Raw genomic sequence first — 12,045 nt, 5'->3', positions numbered from 1 at the left:
CCCTGGAATCCTTCCATTAAAATGAGTCGCCCAAGGAAAAGCAAGGTGGACACTGAGTGCCGAGTGTTTAAAAAGAGTGGCCAATTTGGCTCGACGTACGCGACGTGACGTTCAGCCACATGAACATCAACATCAACCCGTCACGGATCTAGGTAAACGGACCAACACCTCGGATCTCTCCTAAGAATTGCCACAACAAATTTTACTCCAGATTATGACACACTAGCAAAAAAAGGGAGACCAACAACACTGTTCCCACTGAAAATGAAGGGGAGGCTCTCAAGTTTGTTGTAAAAAAATGCATTTTGAATATGATCTGTACAAATAGCAGGGATTGAAACTAGCGACCATTCTCATTTTCAAACAATGCAGGATGCTCAAGGACATTGATGCGCCACCTGTTTGTGACTAATCTTAACCTGTAAAGTTCTTAAGGCTTACTTTAAGGAAGTGTTTCCCGTTTCCTCACCTGTGTTACCAGGTGTTTGTGAGTTAAAACTCTGCTCTGATTTTCAGATACCCCTCACCGTGTTGCTGTTTTGATTACTTTATTTAGATGTATGCTTTCACCGATTCTTCAAGATGATATATTTGGTCAGAATGTTTGCCGTTTGATGTGATCTCATAAGATAAACATCTTTCATTCATCTGACCTGCAGGCACTGAAGTGATGGAGACTGTTATTCATAATAACAGTGTCGTATTTTATGAGAATTACTGATAGCAGTTTTTTAGGGATTTTTTTTTTTTAATGCTGTTAATAAATGCATTTGTTTTCAAAAAACTTTTTTTTAATATCCACGCTTTACTACCTACTAAAGGCCAAAACCTTTTATGCAATGATCTTTACAGGTCGTTTATATTACTTCACACAAACACTACATCCATCTGCTCCTGGTTCGGCCCCCCGGTCAAAATTTAGAACCCAATTCGGCCCGCAAGTCAAAACGTTTGCCCACCCCTGGTCTAAAAACTCAATCAGAAGCGTATCGCCTTCCGTTTGTCTACATCAGATGAGGCAGGAGTGCAGTGTAGTGGGTCTTTTGATTGCCCCAGTATTTGACTTGAGGCTGCTCCATAATTCTTGATAACTTCGAGGATGAACCGCAAAAGATTAGATATTGTTTTGACAGATCCGTCCCGTTGGAAATGCGCCTCCTTTAACGGAGCTTTGGCTTGCTTCCGTGACAGACTACGCTGCTGTTCGTTCGGTCACGTGACTTTTTTTAAACGATACGCGCACCGAAACGGGGCTTCGCTCTATGAGCTCGACACATGCGCCGACGCATCGGTGTTGCCGGATCCATCACTAATGAAAACAAAACATTACAAACATTTACAAACAAAATTGTAAGAGTTAGCTTCATCCATGACCCTGAGCAGGATAAGTGCTCAGATATGAAGAGAGGTGAGACGGTTGCTGGATGAATGTTGGCCGTGCTCACGATTGACAGATGTTTTTGCTCCAGCTCTCCTGCGTGCGTGCCCTCTCCGTACAGAATTGACCTTCTTGGCTGGCTCTTGGCCAGGGTTGCACACTTTCCTCAGCGGCTCTGCAGAGAAATCATTTCCAAATTCAGTTTGTACTTTTAATACGATTATTTTTGTCTTTTTTTTAGAGAGGGGGCGATCACTTGCTAGCTTAAATCACCTTTTAATTCCGGATGACTCTGGCCGACATTGCGTAAGAGGGAAATATACTTCTGGTCTCCATCATCATTTCCTAAAGTGAAAAAGTACACGTATATTTGAGTCGCGTTAGTATGTACTGTGTCCTTCAAAATCAATGGGAGGGATAAGATACATCTCAATTTATAAGGGAGGTCAACCCAACACTGTAATTTGTGAAACTGAGTAAAACAGTTAAATTCACCCATTTTAATGCATCCCAGAGGGATTTAATTGCTTTGTGTAACATCTCAAACTATGATGCCAAATATGTTTCCAGATTCTGATATGAGGTTGTATTTCTTCAGAAAGGAACAGGAGGGTGAGGAGGACTCACGACAAACTTGTAGGAGGACATAATGCTGTCTCTCTGCCAGCAGGCCGCTTGCCAGATCCACACTGAGTTGCTTGGTTTCTAAATTCACTACTCTCCCGTTGCGGCTCATCAGGTCCACACACTCTGTCGGACACAACAGCACCGTCTTTGTCAAATACACCCATTGGTTTTGAAAATCACTATATTTGTCTTCTCCCTGTATGCTGTTACTTTTCACGTTTCATTCTGCGAATGTCATGCAGTGTTTTGTAAAAACAGAAGAAACATACTATCAGGTCACAAGTATTTTTTCTGTACTGTGTACCTTTACTCATTGTTAAGCCCAAAATGCAAATAAAGTTAATTAGTGAGTTTACAAATGACTAAAATGGTTGTTGCAAGAACCAGAAAATAGTCACACAACTGATAAGAGCATTAATTAATACCATTCAAGTCCACACCACAGCGCTCCTTTAAATTGTGGACAAAGTGTATCAGTTTGCAGTTGATGTTAAACAATTCCATTTTGCTTTCTAGAAGGAAAAAAAAAGATGATTGTAAGTGGTACATGCAACATATGTACAGAATCACAAATAAAACAATGATGACTACAGTAGGCTAAAATATAGGCAATGTGAATATTTCTAACCTCCAAACAGGACGGTGACAAACATTTCTCCTTCTGATTCAAAGCTTATTTTCCTCCGTCGTTTGAGATCTTGTCAGGTTCCAGCCTCATGTGCTTATGTCAAAGGGACCAGGGAGTTACCAACATGCAGAGGTCAACAATGGAGGCTGTTAAATCGGTTTTGTGGTCCACACAAAGACTCAGCTTGCAAGGAGACACTGTATGAATGAGATACAAAGATGGCAAACACACACACACACACACACACACACACACACACATGCATTGCACCATCGCGTCCCGTAAAATCCAGATCTTGTTAAATGCGTGAAAAGGGGGGATCACTGTGGTCGGTCTCCATGGATTTTCTACACAGAGACAGAAAGGCACTCTGCACTCTGAAAGAGCCATATATTATGGTCTGCCACAAAATTCTGAACAAAAAAGTTGAATCTAGTTGAGCAATCTTATTCTTAAGCATAGAAATGTATGTGTCTAAATTTGTAGTGCCCACTTTCCTTGTTCCGGCACAGAACAATCATTGGAAGTAATGCAGAGGATGAAGTGTGATGAAACATACTGAAACATATGCAACATTGGCAACAGTTTTATATAAATCAATATAAATAAGTAAAATTGTGTTCTGGTGTACCAAAAATTACTTCAATCGGAAAATCAATTTTGATTTAAAAGATGTGAGTGCATTGAATTGAACCGGTGTAGAAAATGGATTCAGCAAATAAAAAATCAATCACACATGAACGTACAACTTCTATTTCTAATTAAATACTGATCAGTGTCAGATTAGGTGTACTTTGCAAAACTTGCCAGCAGGTGTCAGTGTTGGTAGGTGAGAGGCGAAGTCTTGCTTGGCGGTTTCCCCTTTTGACAATGAATAGTTGAACTCAGCAGGGAGTTGTAATGAAAGTACGGGCGAGGTTGCAGTCGTTGTTCACAATGTGTACACGAGCACTGTTCCATGACGAACCTCAGCGAAAATGGTACAAATGAACAAAATTGTGGAAGGTTGCGTGGTGGCCAAACCATTCTAATTTTCTAGAGAGGACCCAAATCATGATCTTGAAATTAAAAGAGTGTAGGGCAGGCAGTGTGAAATGTAATCACGCATTGCATTTTACAGCATGTTTATTAAATGTGTTGAACGACTGAGAGCTTGTCTGATATAGTTCTAAATCATAGGTATCAAACTTAAGGCCCGGGGGCCAGAAATGGCCCGCCCCATCATTTTTTGTGGCCCGCGAAGACAAATTGTGCATCAACGTCACGTGTCAATATTACAATTACAAATTGTCTTCATTTCACAAAATAAAGGTATTGCTAGAAATTTTTATTACTATTCATCTTTATAAAATATTGGATCAGTTTTTACTCGTCTCTTATTTCAAAATGTGATATTCATCAGTTTGTTGTGTGGCCTATACTGTATATAATTTATGGCGTTGACAGTCATAATGGCCCTTCGAAGGAAACTATGATTATGATGTGGCCCGCGACAAAAGTGAGTTTAACACCCCTGTTCTGAATGGTGAATAGCAGCAAGCAAAAATGTTGTCCTTATGTTTTACTGTTGCAACATGAGATGCATTTTACCCCTCTGAGCAACCCCATCCAAATAGAAACCGAGGACAAAGACCCTGGTAGTCTGTGTGGTAAATGTTTGAAAAGTACTTTTGCCCCCCGGGGAACATTTCAAACAGAAGTAGGTCCTGACTCCTCTAACCGGAACTCACAGGGGAACTGAAAGTAACGCTGGGAAAATAAAGAGCTCCAAAGATAGTCTGACCGATTAAATATGATTTTCCCAGGATGAGTAAACCAGATTTTCCAAATCTAATATGAGAGATGAGTCCAACCGCAAACCCCAATTTCAATAAAGTTAGGATCTTGCGTGATGCAATGTAAATACGAACCAGTGTCTCTTTTCATCTTCACACTCCCCTCAAAAAGAACCGTGCCATATTTTGCAAATAAATCATTTCCCCCGAAACAAATGTAATCATTTAATATGAGAGTGTTTATCATTTTTTTATTTTTGCTTTCAAGACAACAGTAAGGTATCATGAAATGAACATGACAAGAACATTTTGCGAGAACATAATTGCCTGATTGGGGTATGAAAATGTCTTTCACTCCTAAATTGGAAGAAAACACACTTTAGAGAGGCTCAAAACAATTTACACAGTTACCAGCTTGGCATGCCACTTTGGATTTTTGAATATGTTACTATATATTGGATCATCAGACTGAGTGACTACACTTTCTATTTCTACGTCACTCACACATCCGTTTTTTGTTTGCGTTTAAACCACAGCTTTCCAAGTAACTTTGCTCACAGGTCTCCCTCAGACTGCTTTTATGGCTCAAAAAAAAAAAAAAAATCAGTAAATGCATTGTCAAAAGAAAAAGAGCAGAGCTGTTTTAGAGAAAAGAGAGGAAGACAACACAAAGATAAAATATTAAACACAGATTGTTTAATATTTCATTATTGTGCCTGTCACCATGCATCACTGCCAAGGATAAACTGAACAAAGATACACCATTTATAGGAAATAAATATGTTTCGCAATAATTTTCTGCACCACCCCTGATGATGATGACTAATACCTGTCACGGCACATCAGTGGCTGGTTTCAAGAGCTGTTCGGCATACACAAGGATTTCAAAAAAACATTTGACCAGAGTAATGGTGATGACTGCGCTGTGCGTGTCAGGACACTTTAGTCAGCTCGCTCAGGCTGCTTTCCCTGTTCAGCCTGTTAAGCTGTGGTTCCACCTGCGTGACACTCTGGTTCTCTGCTTCTTTACTTTCCTCCACACCCGCCGATGCCGCCAAATAATGCCGTTGATGACACGTGGGTATTTGAGTCAATCTGATGGGATCCACTTTGGGACCATTAGGCACGACAAGCGACAGTGGTGTTTGGGATACCACCAACAGACCGCCTCCGACAGGGGAGACGCGAGCGGAGTTTTCGGAAATGCTGTCACCCTGCTCAGACCACAGGTCAAGGCTGAGGCCGTTGGCCTTGAGCCTGATGGAGTCGGTGAAGCTGCTGTAAAGCGAATTGCGCTTACTGCCTCTTCTCTCCGGCAGCTCTTGCCGACCCAAGATGTGGCGGTGGATTATTTTCCGGAAGGTTTGCCGGAACTCCCGGATGCGATACGCGTAGATGAACGGGTTGACCACCGAGTTGCCGTGCGACAGGATAATGGCCACGTACATGATGAAGAGCGGCGGACGGTGACACTCGGGGCAAAAAAGAGTAAAGCAGTTGATGATATGTAAGGGCAGCCAGCAGACGGCAAACAGGCCCACTATGATGGCCAGAGACTTGGCAGCTTGGACCTCTTTCTGGAGAGTGGAGCGTGACTTTTCACCATGAACCACTTTGACCTCAATGAGCTTGAGCTGGTGGCGAGCTGCCATAAAGATACACAGGTAGATGGCCAGCATCAGCACCAGGGGAATCATGACGCAGGCAAAAAAGTTAAAGTACACCATATAATCCATAACGACCACCCCCTCAAAGAGGCACGTCATCAGACCCGGCGGGCAATCGCTGTCTTCCTTCTCAGACAACTTGTGCCAGCCCATCATGGGAGTCAGACCGATGAGAATTGAGAGAACCCAGCAGACGGCGATGATGTACTGTGCCCGCTTGCCCGTCACCAGACTGTTGTACCTTCAATGGGAGACAACAGCCTGATCATCATCATCATCATCATCATCATCATCATCATCATCATCATCATCATCATCATCATCATCATCATCATCATCATCATCATCATCATCAGATGTCTGCATGGATGAAGAGTTGCAGGAAGTCAGGAACAGCCAGGTCCACTGGCGGAGCTAGAATCTTTTTCTTTGGGGGCTATCTTAGGTGGTCCTCAAAACAAAACAAAAAAAATCTTTTGAAAAACCATTAAAAAAATTATCAGAAAACACTGATAAACATTTATTATTTGCATCTTTGCATATTTCGGGGGGGAGGGGTCGTAGCCCCATGGCTGCCTGTCTAGCGCCGTGAGTGGCTAGGCATATGAAGGACTGATTAAAATCTACAACCAACATTCTAATATGCGTTCCATACGATTTCTGTCAATGTATTGCACACACACAAAGGTCTAGTCTCTTAATTTTGTGAAATTTCTCTTGGCCGCACAGTCACAGAAATTCGTAAGTAACATGACAATAAACTTTATGTGCTGCTGTAAATTTCCCAGTCCAAAGTAGATGAAACAATTACAAGTGACAGTTTACAACTAATAAACAAAATGTGTATTGAATAAACAATGACAGATTTATGTATTCGGCATTAATAAATCCCACGAATAAACAAAATATGTTTTGAATAAACAATGACAGATTTATGTACTCGGCATTAATAAATCCAATGTGCTTAAAGTACTTTTGAACGAGTATACGTACGTTTTCATTCATCATGAATTACTCAAATCAAGGGTATTTAAAATAGGTTATTAAATTGACATGCAAAAACTTTAGGTACATTTCAGATACTTAAAACCATTAAATGCATCTTGAAATCTTGCCCAGAATTTTTCATAATAATAAACTAAACCATGATTCCTTTTCTGAGAGAACTGTATTTCATGTAGTATTTCAGCCTCTGTTTAATCATCAGCGTCTCTAATCATTTAGTGTTTTACTCTTGCGTCATGTTATTTGATAAATATTGATTCTGAACTGCTGAGGACAGCGCTGTCATTCCAAATGTCTAAGTTTGGTATGAATCACAATAAGGTCTCTTCCTGGGCTTAAAGAGGGGGAAAGGGGGATAAACAAACAAGTCTGTAAGTACTTCTATTTTCAGGGAGCATGCCGCAGTGTGGGAGAGCAGCTGAAACGATCGGTTTGTTTCGATCACATTCTGCAGATGTTAAAGTGCAAAATGTCAAAACAACAGCCCTCCTCCGCTGCAAGAAAAGCCAAAGGAGGAGATGCTGTCAAGTGGTTTCAGTTGTGTGAAACAGTGCGTGCGTGCATGCGTGTGCCCTGGAAACAGGAAACACAATGTGGTCTCAGACGTTACAAAGGTCACAGTTGAAATGTGTCCCAACAATACCTTCACGGACATGCAAAGGAACGAGTTTTTAATATAGTCTGCGGAAACAATTAGAGCCAAATGCATTTTACTGCTCCGAGGAGACACGGCCTCCTGGGGGGTGCCATTTCTGGCCACACTCAGCTGTGACTTGAGGGTTCAAATGTCACATCTGCGCTGTCAAGTACATATGTGTTATTGACACTCCTGCCTGGGGCCGACATCACCATCAACGACTAAAATGTTGAATAAATATTGTTGAAATGAATACTGTTCCTAATTGTTGAGCAGATATTTTTCAGCTAAACATGACACAAGATAATGACCAAAAAAAGTGCTTTTGACAATTTACCTGTTGGTAACATTTGGGAATGTAGTCATAGTCCTAAAATGCAACTCTGAAAAATGGATGTAATTTTTGGCATCATGTTCTTAATATTATAATAAACTCTACATTTAAAAAAACTAAAATAAAGATGTTACCACTTACCAAATTAAAAAAACATATTAGGTTCAACTCTACATCCTTTCAAACGCATTTATTTATTTATTTTTTTATTTAATTGAAAGTCGGCATTAAAGCACTTTGTGATGCTGGTTGGTCCCCTTTTGTTTTAATGATCATTGTTTCATATAAACCCATGATATATAACTAACACATTTACTACAACAAATGTGAACCAAAAATCCCTTTGTCAAAAACATGCTTGACAATATACAAAATATCGTCCGTATTTTGGCTTTTGACTTTTACTGTGATTAATAAAACTGAACCAGGTTGAATGCCAGTCGTAATTGATGAAAACGAAGAAGTGTTCATTTGAGAATACTCCTTTTCTATTTCAACTTTATTTCATATATTACCATCATAATGTTCACTTTATAGCTACATTTAAAGAAATGTGATTACTACATTCAGAGCTTCCAAACCAACAGAGACGCGCAGCAGCTTTTCAAGCAATTGGGGCCGTGTTAGTATCAAGGAGATGAACCAAAACTGACCTGAGAGGTAACTTGATTGCAATGTAGCGGTCCATAGCAATGGCCAGCAGACTGAAGATGGAGCTCTGGGTGAGAACGAGCACGAAGCATGCAATGAAGAGGCACCCGTAGAATTTGGAGCAGAAGCCAATACTGATAACAATGGAGAAGGGAATGGCCAACACGCCCACGGCGATGTCAGCCACAGCCAGTGACACCACAAAGAAGTTGGTGTTGCTCTGCAGGTTGCTGTTGAGGAACACGGCCCAGCAGACCAGCACGTTGCCCAACACGGAGAAGATGGCAATCAGCAGCTCCACCGTGATGTAAATGCCAGAGGCGGCGGGGTTTTCCAGCATGATGAGAAAAGAGGATATTTTACCAGTGAGGAGGGAGGAGGCCTCACCTCAACTACCATAGTTACGGCCTGGCTACCACTGAGCTCAGCATCTTGACCTCTAAGCTTCGGCATCTAACGCCAACACTCATTCCCGCTTGATCAATTCAAACTGCTGAAAACATGAGACAGCATCAATTGCATCCTCTCCCACCACAAGCTCTTCTGTTCTCCAGATCCGTGCAGGTCCTTCCCCTCTGTGGATTTTTCCCATGAATCTCTCGAGGGGGTGAGATGTTACCAGCAACGCACACCAATGGAACATTCAGTTGCTGCAGAGAAGAGAAGGAAGAAATGCTCTTACAATGAAGGAAGTGTACCACACGAGCTTGCATGACATATGCAGTATGGAGAGAAATACCAAAATGATGATAGTTACAAATACCGTAATTTCCGGACTATAAGCCGCACTGGACTATAAACCGCACCACCTAAAATTCAGCGATATTTTAGGTTTTTTTTCTTACATAAGCCGCACCGGACTATAAGCCGCACGTGCACAGGAGGTTTTTTTTACAAAGAAAGACAGTATACAGAAAGCCGTAAAAATCCATAAATACGCCGCGCCGCCATTTAATCCTCAGGGTTCAAAGTAACCTTCTGAGTAAAATGCATTAAAAGTTTACATTCATTACAACTTGTTTTTGGTGAGCAAAATGTCAGAAGAATTGAATTTAAATGCTGATTGATTGGGTTTTAATACAATGCAGATGGTCCAAACAGCGGCACTGCTTTGTGTAATCTCTGAGTCACATGGCAGAGTAAGAGAAAGGGTTTAGAGCCCTTTGACGCAGGTCACCTAGCGTGCATTCCTACTAAAGCTCATAATAGTCACAAGCAACACAGCCAGAATAAGCAGCAGCCATAGTAGTGTTTCAAAATAGTATTTTTGTTGTTGTTTTTTTCTTCAAGATACCGCACAACAGTGGTCCACAGCCTTTTCACGAGTGTATAAAAGTGATCAAGTCATGAAAAAAATCACGAAAAAAAATCTTATATAAGCCGCACCTGACTATAAACCGCAGGGTTAAAAATTTTGGAAAAAAGTCGCGGCTTATAGTCCGGAAATTACGGTACTCAATGTTCAATATTCAAATGTGTGTGTGTGTGTGTCCATTTATGGACACAAGTCAAAAACAACTACATGGATGGCAAGCAAAGTTACTTCAACTTGCAGAGTTGCACAGAGATGAAACAAGAGGTCTACCATAGGAAGTGGATAGGAACAAAAGCAAGCTGCCTCTCAATGTGGTTCACCACACCATAAATGCAAATGTTTTTGGCACAATCACTTGTGATAAGCACTCTTTCATTCTATTGTATTTTTTTTGTCGGTTTATCCGTGAAACATGCTCTTCTTAACAATTACTCTGTCTCAAAATTTGAATTTACAGTGTCATCATTTAGAATAAAATAAAGTTGGGGCTGTGCAATATTGGGAATTTACGGACAATATATATATATATATATATATATATATATATATATATATATATATATATATATATATATATATATATATATATATATATATATATATATAAATAATCCCCAACTAAATTTAGAAGACGTTTCTCGGACACTCCATTAGGTACATTTTCACATGTTCATCCAATCCTCACAGCACAAAATAGCAGAATAATTATTATTGAAATTAAATTAAAAATAAATTACTAAAATAGCACGTCGTTGCTGGAGTTATTGAACCTGCAAATATCATGTTTGCTGTATTTGCTGTGAAAGTTTAACCAACAGATTGAATGAACCTATCAATAAAAGTGACATACCTGATTTAATTCTTTAATTCTTGTCCATGCAGTTTCTTGTCTCCTTTATCTCGGCCGACTCCTGCTCTCAACATGAATATTACTGTTCAATAGCGTCAGCTTTTGCTTTTTTTTTTTAATCATCACTCAAACGGAAGAGGCACACCCTCTTTACATGCAGCGTGATGAGTGGCTGTTTGTTGTTCAGCCAAGGAGCAGCTAAAAGCCTGCTCTGTGGACAGATGTAGGCCTATCTCTTGATGACACATTAAAGTGTGACACCTGAGACGGGCAGCGAGTCATGCAGACATGCTTTTTACCCAGGACGCCAAACCATAATAGAAAATTTTATCTCATTGTTTACAATTGCTCACGGCTTGGGATCATTGAGATCTGTTGACCTTTACTTTAAATGGATTACAAGATCCTTAATGGACAAATATACTATGTCATGGCAAATATACAATTTAGGTCACAAGTATTTGGTCAGTGAATCAGATTTTATTATTTTGCTTTCTTCCACACAACACAATAGTCAAGATGCTATTGAAGTTGATTTCAAGCTTTAAATGTCCCAACAATATGACATTTACAATTGAGGAGGTATAACTATTTTATGCTGACTGCAAGTTCAGGTACTCCTAAATATGCGGGCAAAATGACAAATATAATTTCATTTTAAAACGTGGATGGAGTTTTCTTCCTGTAAATGCTTTGCTCGGCCTTCCCAGCTATGTCTTGTCATCTTCACTTTTATCTTAAAATGACAAATATGAGAACCACCATTAACAGTGAAGTACGTGAAAGACAGATTATCCTTGTCTTTAAAAGCCTCCAATGTTCTGGACTCAGATTCAAGGGCGAAACAGGTCAATTTAGCTTCCATGGGAAAATAAATGTATGGCAAAAGGATATGCTTAAGATCCAAAACATACATCTTTTTTGTTTTTTTACCAATGGGGAGGCAACGTGACAGCATTGGTATTTAATGGAATTTATTGATGATGTCACTGCTGACAGAAGTATCCAGATGAGCTGTGAGTAACTATATAACTATTCTGTCTGTTTGCTCACTTTCAACCAAAATATTTGTGAGCGCCTTATGGCGAAACCCAGAAAACAAGTGAGCCATAATGCTGGTTACCTGAAACACTATGATGTCATTTTCAGTCGACAGCAAGTGGCTAAATGGCCGCCCC

General features: G+C 40.2%; 2 protein-coding genes across 3 annotated transcripts; both read right to left on the bottom strand.

Annotated features, from left to right (window-relative positions):
• Nucleotides 1-16: 16 nt before the first annotated feature.
• On the bottom strand, nt 17-2,867 carry LOC125994726 (uncharacterized protein C22orf15). 2 transcript variants are annotated; one of them, XM_049764172.2, is made up of 5 exons: nt 2,634-2,867; nt 2,431-2,517; nt 2,006-2,128; nt 1,652-1,723; nt 17-1,553 (listed from the first exon to the last, which is right to left on the bottom strand). In XM_049764172.2, exons 1-5 carry the CDS (start codon nt 2,656-2,658, stop codon nt 1,393-1,395), a joined length of 468 nt encoding a protein of 155 aa, XP_049620129.1. In that variant the 5' UTR covers nt 2,659-2,867; the 3' UTR covers nt 17-1,392. The 2 variants fall into 2 exon arrangements, with proteins under 2 accessions (XP_049620129.1, XP_049620128.1); XM_049764171.2 differs by lacking the exon at nt 2,634-2,867 and having other exon boundaries at nt 2,431-2,618.
• Nucleotides 2,868-4,639: 1,772 nt separating this feature from the next.
• adora2aa (adenosine A2a receptor a) lies at nt 4,640-11,027 on the bottom strand. Its single transcript, XM_049763820.2, has 3 exons — nt 10,868-11,027; nt 8,705-9,352; nt 4,640-6,316 (listed from the first exon to the last, which is right to left on the bottom strand). Exons 2-3 carry the CDS (start codon nt 9,040-9,042, stop codon nt 5,341-5,343), a joined length of 1,314 nt encoding a protein of 437 aa, XP_049619777.1. The 5' UTR covers nt 9,043-9,352; nt 10,868-11,027; the 3' UTR covers nt 4,640-5,340.
• Between the last annotated feature and the right edge of the window lie 1,018 nt (nt 11,028-12,045).

Source organism: Syngnathus scovelli, chromosome 3 (genome assembly GCF_024217435.2).
Source record: "Syngnathus scovelli strain Florida chromosome 3, RoL_Ssco_1.2, whole genome shotgun sequence".
Taxonomy (NCBI): domain Eukaryota; kingdom Metazoa; phylum Chordata; class Actinopteri; order Syngnathiformes; family Syngnathidae; genus Syngnathus; species Syngnathus scovelli.
Note: the sequence above shows the minus strand (reverse complement) of the source record. Positions and strands in the feature narration are given on the sequence as shown.

Excerpts from the sequence above, each read along its gene's own strand:
- adora2aa (XM_049763820.2), bottom strand. The coding sequence starts at position 9,042 with ATGCTGGAAAACCCCGCCGCCTCTGGCATTTACATCACGGTGGAGCTG. Across the intron at positions 6,317-8,704 it reads GCAATCAAGTTACCTCTCAG|GTACAACAGTCTGGTGACGG; the intron begins GTCAGTTTTGGT and ends CTCCCATTGAAG.
- LOC125994726 (XM_049764171.2), bottom strand. The coding sequence starts at position 2,554 with ATGTACCACTTACAATCATCTTTTTTTTTCCTTCTAGAAAGCAAAATG. Across the intron at positions 2,129-2,430 it reads CTGTGGTGTGGACTTGAATG|AGTGTGTGGACCTGATGAGC; the intron begins GTATTAATTAAT and ends TGTGTCCGACAG. Across the intron at positions 1,554-1,651 it reads GAGTCATCCGGAATTAAAAG|AGCCGCTGAGGAAAGTGTGC; the intron begins GTGATTTAAGCT and ends ATTTCTCTGCAG.